The sequence below is a fragment of the Scyliorhinus canicula genome, chromosome 13 (genome assembly GCF_902713615.1).
Source record: "Scyliorhinus canicula chromosome 13, sScyCan1.1, whole genome shotgun sequence".
Taxonomy (NCBI): Eukaryota; Metazoa; Chordata; class Chondrichthyes; order Carcharhiniformes; family Scyliorhinidae; genus Scyliorhinus; species Scyliorhinus canicula.
In genome coordinates this window covers 61,862,690-61,880,921 of record NC_052158.1, presented here as the reverse complement: position 1 = coordinate 61,880,921, position 18,232 = coordinate 61,862,690, and the positions used below count along the sequence as shown (strand labels likewise).

The window sequence follows — 18,232 nt, the reverse complement described above, 5'->3', positions numbered from 1 at the left end:
GTATACAGAGTTACGTACAGTTCTAACAGAACTTCCTATAATGAAGCGTTCCTTGCTTATACCACTTTTAAAGCTGGCACAGTGACACAGGGCACCTTTGTGACAGTGTTATTTGGTAGAAACTGTCATTCTCATCGTCTGACTTCAGTTATATCCTTGGACAAGGCACCACATAGCATCTATACTTCTCAGCGCACATACAGAAGTCAGACTGATTGGCATGCCAGTAAATTAGCACTCGTGCAGGTTTGCCAACGTTCTTACCTTCTTCTCTGTGTCAGGTTGGCGAATTGGGTTGTGGCCTGGGGTTTGAAGCCGAGCGTGGCTGGGGTCCGCACCGTGCTGTCCAGCGGTGCCGTTTGTACTCTCTCTTGAGGCTGGTCACAAACCTTGCTCACCTGCAAAACAAAAGCACACAGCAGCAATTCAATTCCTCTCTGCATGTAGAGAGATTCACTGCAGGTGCAGCATGGTGCAAAATAACAGCGGAATTGTGACAGCTTGTTGGCTTTCAATGCTGCAGTTTCTCAAGTCGCATTTCCATCAATGAGTGTTGACGGCTTCAGAGAGGTGAGTGACTAGGAGGGACATCACAAATCTCCACAGTGTGAAAACTGAATGAATGTATTTTCAAAATACCAATACATGGTTTAATGCTAAACCGCTGTTAACTCAGCACTTCCTGACTCTCCCCAGATACTTTCCTCACATCGTTAGCATTCAATCATTCACTGTGAGTGCTGTTTTTAAAAAAAAATCATTTATGGGATGTGGGCATCATTGGTTAGGCCAGCATTTATTGCCCATCTCTAGTTGCCCTTCAGAAGGTGGTGGTCAGTTGCCTTCCTGAAACGCAGCAGTCCCTGAAGTGTAGGTATATCCACTGTGCTGTTCGGGAGGGATTTGCTCAAGCGACAGTGAAGGAGTGATGATATATTTCCAAGTCAGGATGGTCAGTGACCTGGAGGGGAACCCCCAGGTGGTTGTGTTCCCAGGTATCTGCTGCTCGTCCTTCTAGATGGTAGCAGTTGTGGGTTTGGAAGGGGTTGTCTGAGGAACCTTGTTGAGTTACTGCAGCGCCTCTTGTAGATGGTACACACAGCTGCCACCGTTTGGTGGTGGAGGGAGTGAATGTTTGTGGAAAGAGGAGCTGTTATGGGCCATGGCTTGGAAACTCCAAAGTATATTATGAATTCCACCTGACCTACAACCTTTATGTTGAATTTGGCTAGGATAAGTACAAGAGCCTTCCCTTCAGATGTGATTCATCAATCTTCTGAGACACTTTAATCAAAATAAGCGCCATTCAAGAACTTAGTTAACATATATATATATATTTTATATATATATATATACATAAACACACAGCAAGAATTTATAAATTACAAACATAAAGACACCACACAGCTACAGTAATCTATGTATAACACTTAATGATATGCCCCTTAACTGTTCCAATTCAAAAACAGAATCCAATAAACCAAAGACCCCTTTTCAAGGGCGTGGCCTAGCACTCTGCATTCTCACTTGAATAAGACTGGCTTTTGCTGAGATTCTCATCTTGTCTCACCAGCAGGTTTAAACCCTTCCGGAAAGCAAACTACATCTTTTAATTTACCAAAGCAGGTAGCTATAATCAATGTTTTTTTTTAAACTCGAACAACTCTTTAAAATGAAACCATAGAAAGACAAGAAAAAAATACTTCTATCTCCCTCTGAGTCCACAGCAGTCAAACTAAAAATGAAACTGGAAACCTCACAGCCACAGCTCAGCTCCACCCACAACATGACGTCACTGAAGCCATGTGTTCAGACCTTTCTTAAAGGGACACTCCCATGACAAAACAATCAAGCGGGCTGCTTTGTCCTGGATGTTGTCGAGCTTCTTGAGTGTTGTTGGAGCTGCACTCATCCAGGCAAGTAGAGAGTACTTCATTACACTCCTGATTTGTACCTGTAGATGGTCGACAGGTTTTGGGGGTCCGGAGGTGAATTACTCGCTGTGGGATTCCTAGCCTTTGATCTGCCCTGGTAGCCAGAATGTTGATTGTGGGGGATTCAGCGGTTGTAATGCCATTGCATGTCAAGGAGTGGTGGTTAGATCCCGTCTTGTAGGATGGCCATTGCCTGGCACTTGAGTGGCACAAACATAACTTGCCACTGGTCAACCAGCCTCGATATTGTCCAAGTCTTGCTGCATTTGGACATGGACTGCTTCATTATCTGAGGAGTCGTGAATGGTGCTAAACATTGTGCAGTCATCATGGAAGAGCCCCACTTCTGGCCTTCTGCTAAATTACCTTTAGTTTCCTCTATGTTCTCATTTATGAATAACTGTATTTTCACCCCTTATATAGTGATTGTAAAGGAGCCACCCAACTGTTGACCATTGAAGAAAATTGAAGTTCTACTACCTATTTAACAAAGGAAAAGGAACATCCTTAAGTCCTTCCCATAAAGGATCAAATTTAATGATAGCTGCCCAGCAGGTGCATAAGGAGCAATATCACACACTGAGATGATGAGAGAAGTACCACAGAGTAGCTGTAGCTATGTGTAACCTTGTAAATACAGTGATGTAAATAAGCCTACTTTGAAAGAAAGATCTTCAGCAGGATCTCTTCCAGATGAAGAGATCAAGGAATCCCAAGACAAACGCACCATGACAGATAGTGGTAGCAGTGACAACACCCACAAAGGAACAGTAGAAAAGCCCAGAGAGAAAGCCAGCTGAGCAGCGAGTAAAGGATGTTGAGGCCAAACCATGAGGGCAGCCCAGCAACTGGCAAGAGGAGCAAGCATGGCAAAAGGGAACCTTCATCCATGGTGAGAAATGGCTACTACTTTACCACTACCAAATCACTTCAAAATATCGAGGGCCCCAGACAGGCTGAGCAATGGCAAAATTGCGAATACGTTTCACCAGGTGCCGCTTCAGGTCTTGTGAGTAAAGTGAACAAAGACCAAGTTTGCACTTTGTTACCCATAGAATCTATAAAATCCCTACAGCGCAGAAGGAGGCCATACGATCCATCAAGACTGTTCCCACCCTCTGAAAGAGCACCCTACCTGGGCCCACTCCCATGCCGTATCCCCAAAACCCCCCTTTGGACTGTGGGAGGAAACCGGAGCACCCAGAGGACATCCACACAGACAACACGTAAGCTCCATATAGTCATCCAAGGCCTGAATCGAACCTGGATCTGTGAGGCAGCAGTGCTAACCACTGTGCTGCCGAGCCGCCCCAATGTGCATGTTGCTGCGCGCAATTTGGATAACGTGCTGGTCAGCCAACGGAGTGAACAAAGAGACAGCCTACTATGAGGGGCTTCACGGTAGCATGGTGGTTAGCATCAATGCTTCACAGCTCCAGGGTCCCAGGTTCGATTCCCGGCTGGGTCACTGTCTGTGTGGAGTCTGCACGTCCTCCCCGTGTGTGCGTGGGTTTCCTCCGGGTGCTCCGGTTTCCTCCCACAGTCCAAAGATGTGCGGGTTAGGTGGATTGGCCATGCTAAATTGCCCATAGTGTAAGGTTAATGGGGGGATTGATGGGTTACGGGTATACGGGTTACGTGGGTTTAAGTAGGGTGATCATTGCTTGGCACAACATCGAGGGCCGAAGGGCCTGTTCTGTGCTGTACTGTTCTATGTTCTATGTTCTATGAGGCTGTTAACCAAGCCTTTGACTCATATTTCAGACGCCATAAAAATATTGTTATAGACAGGGCAAAATTTAATTGACGTAGCCTAAAGCAGGGTGAAGGGGTCAACTCATTCCTCAATAATTTGTACCGTCTAGCCAAAAATTGTAAATATGGAAAATCGAAGATAATCTGATGGCAGAGGTAGAATAGTCAGAGGCGTTTGTGATGACAATCTCGCTGGCTCTTTACAATTTCAGGAAGATTTGACTTCATGTAATGGCGGACAACTGCAAGACAAGCCAAAGAGTCTTTGCAAGAGATGAAAGGGAAATTCCGCAAGACCAGCCCAATGACATTGCTCAGGTTGTGAATTGTAAAACTGAAAGTATAGCAAGACAGAGACCAGGGAAACACCCTGATAGAGCACCAGCTGCCATTTTCTAATGTCCCCGCTGCAGTGGCAAAAAGGCCCACAGGAGGGGTGAATGGCTGCCTGAATTGCATTGCACCATGGCTATGGAAAAATGGGTCACTTTGAAGAGATTTGCTGTTCCAGACAGAAGGGGAAATCTGTTAAAGGAACCTCCATTCAAGAAATTCATATTTGATAACCAGAAAATCACATTCCTCGGAGATATCAAGAAAAATAAAAGGCAGGATTGGAGGGAAGTGAATGGGCAGCCTACTGTATTCAAACTGGATACCAGAGCTGGAGTCGCGGGCTTTATCTGACTCAACAAACTCTGCAAATGTCCTCTATTCAACTCTTAAAAGTGCAGGTAAAATCAAACTAAATGTGCAAGATCAGCTTGACCTAATGCTAAAATACAAAGATAAGAAAAATCATGAAACACTAGGCGGGATTCTGTGATCCTGAGGCTAAGTGTTGACACCGTCGGAAACGCCACCGTGTTTCTCGATGGCATCAACGCAGCCTCAGGATCAGCAATTCTGGCCCCGACAGTTCACGCCGCTCCAGCTACTGATCCGTTTGTGAACTGGACGCCGCGGGATCCGCACATGCGCAGTGGCACCAGCGCCAATGCGCGCACGCGCAGTGGCTTCCTTCAATGCACCGGACCCAATGCAACATGCTGTAGGGCTACAGGGGCCAACGCGGTGTAGCCGCCTGGGGTGGCCACTGCCCAACACGAAATGGAAGATTACAAGGAATGCAGGGAAAATGGACATGTTGCAAAAGCAAGCAGCTTGCAAAAGCACTTGTGTATTCTGACTGCTGCAGAAACCAGACAGCACTGTGAAAGAAAACAAGTTAGCATTCTAATGAGGCGATACCGGGCGATTCCCAGGTACAATGGAAACAAGTTAACTCGAATCGATAAATTGAATGGAAGGCCAGACTTCTCGGCGCCAAGAGAAGTCCAAAACAATAAGTCCCAAGAACCGCCCAGTGATCGAGGGGCTGCCCCGTTATTGGGGAATTCAAATCAATCGATTGGGAAGAGACCCAATCGATTGCGAGTGTATAGAGGGTCCGCCCAGGTGGGCGCGAGACCCTGGGAGAGGTATGAGACAGAGACCCCGACCCCAGCTCTCTCTCTCTGCCAGCCTCTCCTTGACCAGCTCTCTTAGCCGGCCCTCCCAGCAGAACATCTTAGCAGCTCTCGAAGAACCTTGAGGAGAGGCCTGGACAGCAGCCGCCATCACGTAAGTGTCATACAACGCACGCTACGAGAGTAGACACTCCTGACCCCTTTAGTCCATAACTACTGGAAACCTGCGGACCCAGTGCAGAGCAAGAGACCATTGATCCCTGATCTGGCTGTTCCCTTATCCAGATAAGTATTGGCCTGTTAGTGGTAGGATTAGCCTAGTCTTGTAGTTTTATATGCATGATTAGTAGATAACTCTAATATAATAAACGTGTCTTGTTTGAACTTACTAACTGGTGTATGGAGTTATTGGTCTGAACTTGAACTTGAAACTTGTGGCGGTATCTTAATGATACCTGGCGACTCTAAAGCTAAGGAACGAAACAGAGCCAAATTGAGTGTAAAGCACACTCACCCAGAACGAGCAACAGCGGAAGATAGGAGGCCCCCAGCCAGAGAGGCCGTCCCGCTGATCAGTGGGCCCCGATCGCAGGCCAGGCCACATCGGAGGATCCATTTGTCCATTTGCTGAATCCATTTGTCTATTTACACCAAGGAAGGTCCAAACACTTTCAGAGTGAGATGGAGGGGACGCTTCAATAAGGGGTCATTTACCAGATCCCGAAACACACTCAGTCATTGCTCTGGTATGGTATCAGATCAAAGTCAATGGCTCCATTTGAATCTGTATTGATCTGACAATCCTCAAAAAGATGATGCTGAGGTAAATCCATCGAATAACATCAGTACCTGAGAACTTAGTCAACTTGCAAAACAGCACAATCTTCACCAAAGTCGATCCTACTGCAAAACTCCTAATCACTTTCATAACGACCTTTGGACGGGAGTGTTTTAACCCTCTGCCAATTGGCATAATTCCAGAAATATTCCAACAGACAATGTCGAATATACTGAAAGGCATCATAAACCATATGGACGATACGATAAAGTTCCTCGGTCATATTATACAAGCAATTGGGATTACCACAGGCCCACAGGAAATAAAGGAATTCCAGACACCTAGACACATAACAGAGCTGCAATGATTGGAATAATCAACCAATTTGGTAACTTCTTAAATAAAAACAGAAAAATGCTAGCAAAACTCAGCAGGTCTGGCAGCATCTGTGGAGAGAGAATCAGAGTTAATAGGATTCTCCCCAAAAAGTTCTAAGTTAATTTGTGGTGGGTTTTTCAGGGAGTTTCCCGCCGGCTCTGCCGGCAAGTTCCCCACCGCTATTCAATGACACTTGGTCATTGTTTTGGGCCCTGGGGAGTTTCTCACCGGTTTAGACCACCTTTCGAATTTTTTTTAGCACTGGAGAGCTGAACTCAGAGATCGGGCCACCATTTTGAAAGGGTGCCCTGATCTCGTTGAGCTTCTGGATCCCACACATCAATGGACACTACTCTGTCGTGATTGTGTTGTAATTCACCGACTCACCACTAGGAGTCTCATTAGTATATAAGTGAATGTTAGAGGCAGGTGACCTCTCAACTGACTGGAGGAAGCTGAAGAGAGAGGTTGCTTGGGCTTCATCTTATTATTATTTATCTGTTGTTTTGTTTACCCACAGTTAATATTAATGAATCATTTATACAAGTGTTCTTGTAAAATAAATCAGGCCATCTGAAAAGAACATCATATACCCCACAACCCCCAAGTGAGGTGCCTCTGCTATGGGGTCCCTGGGGGTCGCCCCCTCTTCAGGCCCCCCTAAGCCCCCATACAGTATCCCCTCCCTTCTACGACCCTCACCCAAGACCCGTCAACCTTCCAGAGGAACCTACTTACCTGATTTTCCCTCCCACACCCTTCAAACCCCCCACCCCACCCCCATGGTCATGGTCCCCTCGCTCACTGGCCCTTGGCAGTGCCAGCCTGGCACTCGGGCACCCTTGCACGGCCACCATGGCACTCAAGTAGTACTCCTGCTGGATTGGCAGTGCCAAGGTGCCCACATTCCAGGGGGATGTCATGGGGCAACCGTATACTTAGCCTGACCACCCAGGGGTCTCCAATGACCTGGATGGTGCCATTCCGCCTGGTCCACATTTGTGTGGACCAGCACTGATTGCTGCCTGGCTGCAGCCTCCATGGAGAGGCCGAAGAATCGAGGGAGGCCATTGGATCCCGGGCAGGCAGTAAGTAAGTTTACAACCTCCTTCCCGGAGCGGTGTTTGGAACTCCCGGAGTGGAGGTCTGACTCCGATGTCTCGCGGGACTTTGGTGAATCTGTGAGGAGCTATGTCATAGTGATGTCACCCACTGAGAGAAAATGAGTGAGAAGCCCCTCAGAGAATAGCTCCATCTATGTCCTGATGTTCAATAACCTTGTGAATACAGTAGTCCCCCGTTATACCGCGCTCCGCAATACCGCGGTTCGCAATATACCGCGGGGGGGCTGATGGACCCCAACTGTCAGTTGTGTCAATTTCAGCGGCCGGCTCACTTTGATCCGGAGAAGGAAGCTGCTCTCTCACTGAAATAATCAGCCGGCCGCTGAAATTGACACTGCCCGCTGCTCTCTCCCTCCAATCCAACTTTTAAGTTTTAATGTTTCTGATTGGAGGGAGAGAGCAGCCGGCAGTGTCAATTTCAGCGGCCAGCTGATTGTTTCAGTGAGAGAGCAGCTTCCCTCTCCGGATCAAAGTGAGCCGTCCGCTGAAATTGACACTGCCCGCTGCTCTCTCCCTCCAATCAGAAACATTAAAACTTAAAAGTTGGATTGGAGGGAGAGAGCAGCGGGCAGTGTCAATTTCAGCGGCCGGCTCACTTTGATCCAGAGAGGGAAGCTGCTATCTCACTGAAACAATCAGCTGGCCGCTGAAATTGACACTGCCGAGGGGGGGGCGGGTGTTGGGGGGGGGGAGAAGAGGGGGGGGGAGAAGAGGGGGGGGGGAGAAGAGGGGGGGGGGAGAAGAGGGGGGGGAGAGAAGAGGGGGGGGGGAGAAGAGGGGGGGGAGAAGAGGGGGGGAAGAGGGGGGGAGAAGAGGGGGGGAGAAGAGGGGGGGAGAAGAGGGGGGGAGAAGAGGGGGGGAAAAGAGGAGGGGGAGAAGAGGAGGGGGAGAAGAGGAGGGGGAGAAGAGGAGGGGGAGAAGAGGAGGGGAGAAGAGGGGGGAGAAGAGGGGGGGAGGGGAGAAGAGGGGGGAGGAGGGGGGGGGGGAGAAGAGGGGGGAGAAGAGGGGGGGGAGAAGAGGGGGGGAGAACGGGGGGGAGAGAAGCGGAAACGGGGGGGAGAGAAGAGGGGGGGAGAAGAGGGGGGGAGAAGAGGGGGGGAGAAGAGGGGGGGGGAGAAGAGGGGGGGGAGAAGAGGGGGGGAGAAGAGGGGGGGAGAAGAGGGGGGGAGAAGAGGGGGGGAGAAGAGGGGGGGGAGAAGAGGGGGGGAGAGAAGAGGGGGGGAGAAGAGGGGGGGGAGAAGAGGGGGGGGAGAAGAGGGGGGAGAAGAGGGGGGGAGAAGAGGGGGGGGAGAAGAGGGGGGGGAGAAGAGGGGGGGAGAAGAGGGGGGGGAGAAGAGGGGGGGGAGAAGAGGGGGGGAGAAGAGGGGGGGAGAAGATTGGGGGGAGAAGAGGGGGGGAGAAGATCATAGATCATAGAACAGTACAGCACAGAACAGGCCCTTCGGCCCTCGATGTTGTGCCGAGCAATGATCACCCTACTTAAACCCACGTAACCCGTAACCCAACAATCCCCCCATTAACCTTACACTACGGGCAATTTTAGCATGGCCAATCCACCTAACCCGCACATCTTTGGACTGTGGGAGGAAACCGGAGCACCCGGAGGAAACCCACGCACACACGGGAGGACGTGCAGACTCCACACAGACAGTGACCCAGCCGGGAATCGAACCTGGGACCCTGGAGCTGTGAAGCATTGATGCTAACCACCATGCTACCCTGAGGCCCCGAGGGGGGGGAGAAGAGGGGGGGGGAGAAGAGGGGGGGGGAGAAGAGGGGGGGGGGAGAGAAGAGGGGGGGGAGAAGAGGGGGGGCGGGTGTTGGGGGGGAGAAGAGGGGGGGCGGGTGTTGGGGGGGAAGAGGGGGGGCAGGTGTTGGGGGGGAGAAGAGGGGGGGCGGATGTTGGGGGGGAGAAGAGGGGGGCGGGTGTTGGGGGGGGAGAAGAGGGGGGCGGGTGTTGGGGGGGAGAAGAGGGGGGCGGGTGTTGGGGGGGGAGAAGAGGGGGGGGCGGGTGTTGGGGGGGGAGAAGAGGGGGGGCGGGTGTTGGGGGGGAGAAGAGGGGGGGGCGGGTGTTGGGGGGGAGAGGAGGGGGGGCGGGTGTTGGGGGAGAGGGGGGCGGGTGTTGGGGGAGAGGGGGGCGGGTGTTGGGGGAGAGGGGGGGCGGGTGTGGGGGGACCCCCCTGCGGGTGTGGGGGAGACCCCCCTGCGGGTGTGGGGGAGACCCCCCTGCGGGTGTTGGGGGAGAGAGGAGGGCCCTGCGGGTGTTGGGGGAGAGAGGAGGGCCCTGCGGGTGTTGGGGGACGGAGGAGGAGAGGGGGGGGGTGGAGGGGGCGAGCCGGAGGGTGTGGGGGGAGAGGGGGCGAGCTGGACGCTGTGGGGGAGAGCAGGAGGGTGTGGGGGAGAGGGGGCGAGCCGGAGGGTGTGGGGGGGGGGGGGGAGAGGGGGCGAGCAGGAGGATGTGGGGGGAGAGGGGGCTAGTTGGAGATTGTGGGGAGAGAGGGGGCTAGCCGGAGGGTGTGAGGTGGGTGGGGTGGGGGGGGGGAGGGGAGAGGAGGAGATAGAGCCCAGTGGGTGTTGGGGGAGAGGGGGCGAGCCGGAGGGTGTGGGGGGGAGAGGGGTCTAATTGGAGGATGTGGGGGGAGAGGGGGCGAACCGGAGGGTGTTGGGGGGGAGAGGGGGCGAGCCGGAGGGGGGTGGATGGGGGCGAGCCGGAGGGTGTGGGGGGAGAGGGGGCGAGCTGGACGCTGTGGGGGAGAGCAGGAGGGTGTGGGGGAGAGGGGGCGAGCCGGAGGGTGTGGGGGGAGAGGGGTCTAGTTGGAGGATGTGGGGGGAGAGGGGGCGAGCTGGAGGAAAAAAAAAGAAATTGACACTGCCGGCTGCTCTCTCCCTCCAATCAGAAACATTAAAACTTAAAAGTTGGATTGGAGGGAGAGAGCAGCGGGCAGTGTCAATTTCAGCGGCCGGCTGATTTCAGTGAGAGCAGCTTCCTTCTCCGGATCAAAGTGAGCCGGCCGCTGAAATTTTAATTGGATCCACGATGGGGGTTTTAAATTTATTTAAAAATCTATGCATGCGCTTCCCATTGTGAGTCTACGGGGGTCTGACCTCTCCCCCCGCCCCCCCCCGTAGACTCACAATGGGAAGCGCTAGCATAGATTTTTAAATAAATTTAAAACCCCCATCATGGATATCCGCGGCTCGGTTACAACGCGGGTTGGGGTCTTGGACCCCAACACCCGCGTTATAAAGGGGGACTACTGTATTAGTGATGTAAATAAAGCTGTTTTGGATGAAGGATGCCCTTCGCAAGATGTCACCTGGAGTAAGAAACTAAGGAATCCTGAGACCAACTCACAATAACAGATTTCCCAGAGAAGAGGGGAGATTAGAACAGAAAATAAAAGATTGGGTTTTGAGAAAGTGTATAAGGAGAGGAGAGGGATGTGGAGGCAGAGAGGTAGTGGAGAAATTTCTCAAGAGCATAATCGAACAGGCTAAAGGACTTGCCACTAATATTGTATCAAGAGGAGATGCACAGAGCACTTGACACAAAAGAGTGCTGTGTTTGACAGGAAATATAGAGCAGGATTATATTAATGTACCAAAAGAATCGGCTTGTCCTCTCCGGAATACTGGTGTTGGAGGATAGTTCCTCAGGCAATGGTCGTACCCCTCTGTGACCTCACACATGTGTGAACCTGGAGTAATCCAGGAGACACGTCGATAAAGGTTTCAAAAGTAAAGTCACACCGAAACCATACAACGTTAGTGTCCCAGTCCAAGACCAACAGGATTAGAAGGTCCGTGTCTGAGACGGTACTTAAAGGGTTCGATAACGAGTCTCAGCTGGGCCGGTCTCCACCCGTTACCATGGGAACTCCACGAGCCCCACGGGGAGATCAGTGAGTGATTCTTCATGATCCCCATGAGAGTTACCACAGAACCCAGACAATCAGTTGCTGGCAAGTTATCCAACTCTGAAGTATTACTGTATAGCTTAGTCCTGATCTCAATTCACACCTAGAGCACATATCTCCAGAGTGATCGAGGGCAGTCATCAGGGTAAAGCACCCCCGCTGGGTTTGTCCATCCCTACCATAGAGGTGCAGAACCCACTCTGGCCCCACAGTTATCTCTCACCAGCCAACTGGTCACAGATTGAGAAATACGTGGAGATTTGTGCTTATCTACGGCCTAGCTTCTTCTGGATCAGTGCCACCTGGCTTCAAACCTTTTAAATACCTTCTCCAACCGTGCTTCATCATTGGCGAAGTAAAAGTAGGCATGCCTTGGGCTTCAATCTCTCTGACTGACAGCAACAGCTGTCATAACATATTGTTTTCACAATGGCCATTGTGTGGCCCCAGATTTTTTTTTAAATGTGAAATAAACACATTTTAGGCACATAAATCATCATGACCTATTGGTCATTTAAATCTTGGCAACCAGATGAAATGACACAATATTTCTGAAACTGAAGGGTTTTTTTCTGAAAGAAACATTGTTGTCCATAGCAAGTGGTGTCATTTAAGGTTATGGGAGAGCCCGATTCTGATCTTCAAGATCCCGATGAGCGAGATAGTGCTCGATTGTTTCTCATTGCTCAGCGAGACAGTAACAGGACAACGGGGATGTGAGAAAAGCCATGAAAAAAATTACGGGGAGCCGAGGGAAAAATGCCTTTACACAGAGGGTGGTTCGAACGTGGAACCTGCTGTCACTAGCCATTCTTGATAACATTTCTTTTTAAAAGGGGAACTCAAAGAAAGGAATATTAAGATTTGGCAGAACAAGAAGAGTGGGACTGAAGTACCTGAGGGAACAGACCAGTGCACAATGATGGGACTGTTAACCTTCCTTGATAGAGATGGCACAACGCATTTTATTCTAGTTGCAACCTTACAACATAATTGCTCCACTGCCTTTGCACAAAATATAGCATTTGGATCCTTCACAATCCACCCGAGAAGACAGGTGCAGTCCCGGTTTAACATCTCATCTGAAAGACAGGGGTTCCAAATGTGCGACACAACTATCTCAGTACCACATGCAGGTGTCAAACCAGGTCATGCACACACATCTCTGGACTGGGATTTGAACCCACGGTTCACCTTCAGGTTCAGAGGTGAGAGTGCTACCACTGAGCCAAGACTGGCACATCAGTATGAATGACGTAAGCACAGATGGCAGGAAATGTTTCTGCTTGCAGAGTTGCTGACCTTTGGCACATGTCGTCAGTACGTGTGGAAGTACAGCTTCACTGAAAGCATTCAAAAGGCTGAGCTCCTGCAAGTGGAGGGTAGCATCAGGGCATGAAGAGTGGCGAGAGGCATCAGCGACTGCAGAATTCCTGGACCCTTTCCCCGAAATTGGCCTCTGCTCGTTTCCTGCACTCCTCGCAGCAGGGGGCCGGTATCAGGTGGGCGACACAATGTGAGCAGGTTGCACCATGTTAAACTCTGAGATGGAGAGTGCCACCATCGAATTAGGACTGACACATAGAAGAGTCATAGGTGTTTACAGCATGGAAACAGGCCCTTTGGCCCAGCATGTCCATGCCGCCCAGTTTCTATCACTAAGCTAGTCCCACTGGCCTACATTTGGCCCATATCCCTTTACATCCACCCTCCCCATGTAACTGGCTAACGCTTTTTAAAGGACAAAATTGTACCCGCCTCTACCACTGTCTCTAGCAGCCCATTCCAGATGCTCACTACTCTTCGTGTGAACGGGAGAGTAGGCAATAGGTATGTTGCAAGTAATCTGTGCCTTTGGGTTGGTGACATATCAGATGGGGTTAATGCATTGAATCGCTATTAGGTGACACCCCCACCAACCTTTGTGGAAGTGTACTTGTGTGAAGGTAGATGAAGATGGTGTGGACAGGTCCTTTGACGTCCCTCCCAGTCAAATAGTAAGGCAACACTTTTTTGTAAATTCAAACATCACAGGTTTGGTTCTCCAAATTCACCTGTCCAGTATGGCTCCTTTGTCCCTTATTATCACCCAGCAGGAAATTGCAGGGCTTGCTTGCCACAAGTCGTTATGCGCTGGGAGACAAAATCACAGGAGGCGAACCCCTAATTTCCTAAAATGCGCCACAGCAGGCAAGGCTCCATTCGAGGCAGTCAGGCAGCCAGTCTCATGTGAAAGCTGCAAGAACTTTCCCAGAGAGCTCTCCAGCAGCCAACATGAAATCTGCACAGCAGACTGTTCGAGAGGCCAAACCAGCATAAAACAGCTCATTTGAAATAATTAAAACAACGGAACATTCCAGACAAGGGTTTATTCCATTGCAAAAGTGCTGATCTTGCCAAAACATACTGTCAGAGCAATTGAAAAGAAAACATGAGTGTCATGTCTGCAGTACCACATCAGATTCCAAACAGCAGAGGTTAATCTGCCAAATTCACGCAAACAATGAATGCATCAAATGACAGTTCACTGGCTATTTATTAGAGTTAAGGCTGGTACTCCGTGTGACAGTAAAATAAATATAAAACATATGTATTCTCCTGAATCATCGGTTGCTATTTGGAATAGAATCTTAAATTCGTGCCCCGTTGATCTCCATCCAGTTGGATTTACATTCGAGGAAAGGCACTCAGTTGTCAGTGGTCCACTGGGTGAACAAGTTGCCCCTTTGCACACCAAACTCTTCCTGTTTTAATGCATGGCCTGTGCTGAAGTAACTCTGCACTGGCAATAGATGGGAGAGTGCAAAGGGGAGCAACGGGTTAGAGTTTAACTTGTCGGTGTTAGCATCTGGCTGCTATTCAGTAAAGAGTCAAGACTCCTGCTCCTTTCCCAAGACACCATTATATTTCTTGAACAGACTCTATACAAAACTGTATCACAATACACCACAAGTGCCACCTGCAACCGTTTTACATATCAGTGTCAATTATTTGATACTTAACATCAATGAGATCTAATTGGAATGTCTCTTAACCCATTCACAGTTGGCACCCTGGTATCCGGGGAGCCCTGAAGCATGTAGGGAACACAGGGGGTTCAGCAGTGTCTTTGTCAGTGACTTATATCCCCCAGCCACTGCACTGATATCTGACCTACAAGTCCCCAGTCAATTAAGCTGAGTGGGTGGGATGATGGTGCGCACAAGTGTATTTCAGTTGAGGTATTTAATGGGGTCCTGCCAGGATGAAAGTTTCATTCACAATCTCTGGGCCCGATGACAAGTTTACATAGAACATACAGTGCAGAAGGAGGCCATTCGGCCCATCGAGTCTGCACCGGCCCACTTAAGCCCTCACTTCCACCCTATGCCCGTAACCCCTCCTAACCTTTTTTGGTCACTAAGGGCAATGTATCATGGCCAATCCACCTAAACCGCACGTCTTTGGACTGTGGGAGGAAACCGGAGCACCCGGAGGAAACCCACGCAGACACGGGGAGAATGTGCAGACTCCGCACAGACAGTGACCCAGCGGGGAATCAAACCTGGGACCCTGGCGCTGTGAAGCCACAGTGCTAATCACTTGTGCTACCCTCAGTCTATATGGGACCGTGAGGAGATTCTGTTTCTTGTTAATGGGAGAAGGAAGCCTGTAAAGGAAAAGGGGTAGCTGGATATTGTAGTGGAGACCAATAACAGGAGCATGGTGCCCTCTTCCTAAATAGTGTCGGAAGGAACTCAATGACCAGAGGTGAATGCAATAGCACATTCAGATATATCCTGATCTGGGCTGACCTCAAACCCACCCCCTTTCCAAGCAACTCACTCCTCGTAACAATGGAACTTGGCATGTGCCCCCATCCCTCTCTGTGTATGCGTCTCCTCACATTCCCGAACTAATCATTCATCACTGACATTCATCCACATCCTAATACAATGCAACACCTATACTTCACAGGTCACTCAACAAATGTCCATCTATGCACTCAAACTCATGACTCGTTGCATGGAAGAACACAAAGCACTAGGGAGAGACAGAGCGATGGAGACTGATATTGCCAATGAGAGAGTGCTGTGGATAAATTGGGTTGCAGCATAGCTGGTCATCAGAGATGGACTTGTCCTAGCTACCTCATCCCGTGTACCACACGACACACTCATGTTGACTTGCTGTCAGCAACCACTGAGATATGATGTTGCGCACAATGTTGATCTTCTGTCCTTGACAGATCTAAATCATGTCTTTCACAGGCCCATCGAGCATCTATCTGGATGTGTGCACAGACTCTGAAGGTGCATCATCAGAAGATTCATGCAGATCACGTGCCAGTTTGGCTATGCATACCTGAGTGGGATCAACGAGCCGTCTCGTCAGATTCTCACGCGTTGTCTCACACATCACAACTGAGATTGAACTAATGTTGGAGAAGGGGCCAAAGTAGAGAGTGCACACTAACGGGTGCAGAGCGGGCCAAAGATCAGCTCAGCTGAACGCAGATGCTGAGCAACGTGGGCCACTGATGAACAGGATGATTATGGAACAGCAAGAAAATTAAATTGTGCAGTGTCCTGTCAGCTTTTACTGCTGTACTACCCACGTGTGGAGAGACTGGAGGAGACCGTCTGTACCATATCGCCATGATGTCACAGGAATTCACAATAATGTCAACATCAATAAATAGAGTTGGCACCTGCATGGCGCATGGCGTTCAGTCAGACAATTACATGTTGTCTCGCACCTTCCCTCCCACCCCCTTCACCCCACCTCCCACCCGCAACCCCTCACCACCCACCTGCCAAAGGTTACAAGTTCTACCTTAAACCAACAGAGGTGGAGAAGTCTTTGGCGGGGCCTTTACCACCACCAAATCCCAGTGGGTGCCAGTCAGTAACACCTCAGTAGTCAGAGCAGTGTGACTCCAACTCTGTTGAAGCCACAGGGGTTATGTTAGATATGAGTGGTTGAAAAAGGAATTTGGCAGCTTTGTAGGGTGTTTAGCATCGTGTTAAGCTTGTGCTTCCTTTTTCCGGAAGGTTAATAGTGTTCATTTGCACCGTTTCCCCAATTTGCCTGTTGCCTGGCAAGTTACCTTCTGACTTGTGATGCATGGGAAAGCACAGAGTTAAAGATGAGCAACTGATGCCATTGGCAGGGTTGTGTTGGTGTTTGTAGGACTGGGGATGCAGTGGGATCAGAACGTGCCTGCCAAATGGGTGCATTGCTTTAGTCTGACTGTACCAGAATTAGGTCACCCCAGGCAACTGCTTATGTATGTTTCTGCCACAAGCCATTCCTCCTCCTCTGAAGAGGTGGAATACTCAGTATCTTCAAAAGCATTGTAGTCTGCATTGCTGGAGTGCATTGTGCAAAGTACAGCATACCACTATCGCTCCCAACACGCTGCTTAAAGGGCATTCCCAGATCAGGGGCAGGATTCTCCGAAATGGAGTGTGCGCGCCGTCATGAAAGCCGTCGCGTTTCACGATGGCGCGGAACGGGCGCGGGCCCTACCAATTCTGGCCCCCTCAGAGGGCCAGCACGGCACTGGAGCGGTACACGCCGCTCCAGTCTCCCTTCCTGGCGCCAACTGGGCGCCACGCCAACCCGCGCATGCGCGGGGGATTTCCTCAATGCGCGGGGGACTTCCGCAACATGGCGCGGGGGTTCAGGGGCTGGCCGTGTAACAAAATAGGGCCGGGGCTGGAGAGGCCGGCCCACCGATTGGTGGACCCCGATAGCGGGCCAGCCCCATCGGAGGCCCCCCCCCCCCCGGTGAAGGAGCCCCCACCCCACCCCTCCCCCCCACAGGCCTCTCCCGACCCTGCGGTGCAGAGTTCCCACCGGCTGTGCGCAGGTGTGGCCGACGCCGGCGGGACTCTGCAGTTCTATGCGGCCACTCGGCCCATCGGCGGCCGGCGGGCCAGCCAGTGCCGTGGGAGCACTCTTTTTCCACCATGGCGGAGGCGGAAGAGAACCCCCTACCGTGCATGCGCCGGTGGTGACGTCAGCAGTAGCTGACGCACCGGCTCGTGCGCGAACCGGCGAAGGCCTTTCGGCCAGCCTCGACGCCGGCCGGCAGGAGTCAAAGGACATTGGCACCGGTTCTGGCGCCAGTCGGCATGGCGCCAACCACTCCGGCGCGGGCCTAGCCCCCAAAGGTGCGGAGAATTCCGCACCTTTGGGGAGGCCCGACGCCGGAACCCCCCCGCCCCACCGGGTAGGGGAGAATCCCGGCCAATATGTCTGAGAACCAAAAGGAGGCAAACCTATTATAGATTTAATAATCAACAATGAGGGGCAGCACGGTGGCCTAGTGGTTAGCACAACCGCCTCACGGCGCTGAGGTCCCAGGTTCGATCCCGGCTCTGGGTCACTGTCCGTGTGGAGTTTGCACGTTCTCCCCGTGTCTGCGTGGGTTTCGCCCCCACAACCCAAAAATGTGCAAAGTAGGTGGATTGGCCATGCTAAATTGCCCCTTAATAAAAAAAAATATCAGCAATGAAACATCGGCAGGGATTCTCCCCTACCCGGCGGGGCGGGGGGTCCCGGCGTAGCCGAGTGGCACTCCTTTGGGGACTAGGGCCGCGCCGGAATGGTTGGCGCCATGCAGACTGGTGCCAAAACCGGCGCCAACGGCCTTTGACGCCCGCCACCCGGGATGGCCGAAAGGCCTTCGCCGGTTTGCGCATGCGCTGGTGACGTCACCACCGGCGCATGCGCGGTAGGGGTGTTCTCTTCCGCCTCCGTCATGGTGGAGGCCGTGGCGGCGGCGGAAGAAAAAGAGTGCCCCATCGGTGGACCCCAATCGCGGGTCTGGCCACCGTGGGGACACGCCACGGGGTCCGAACGCCCCACGCCCCCCCAGGACCCCGGGGGC

The 18,232-nt window shown here is 51.4% G+C and overlaps 1 protein-coding gene across 3 annotated transcripts in view; it reads right to left on the bottom strand.

Annotated features, from left to right (window-relative positions):
• The window catches only part of gpc5b (glypican 5b), a 687,897-nt gene that overhangs the window by 400,773 nt on the left and 268,892 nt on the right, over positions 1–18,232 (bottom strand). For all 3 annotated transcript variants that reach the window (XM_038816037.1, XM_038816038.1, XM_038816039.1), the window contains exon 4: positions 265–398. In XM_038816037.1, the coding sequence (XP_038671965.1) occupies positions 265–398 (134 nt within the window). The remainder of the gene's footprint in view (positions 1–264; positions 399–18,232) is intronic.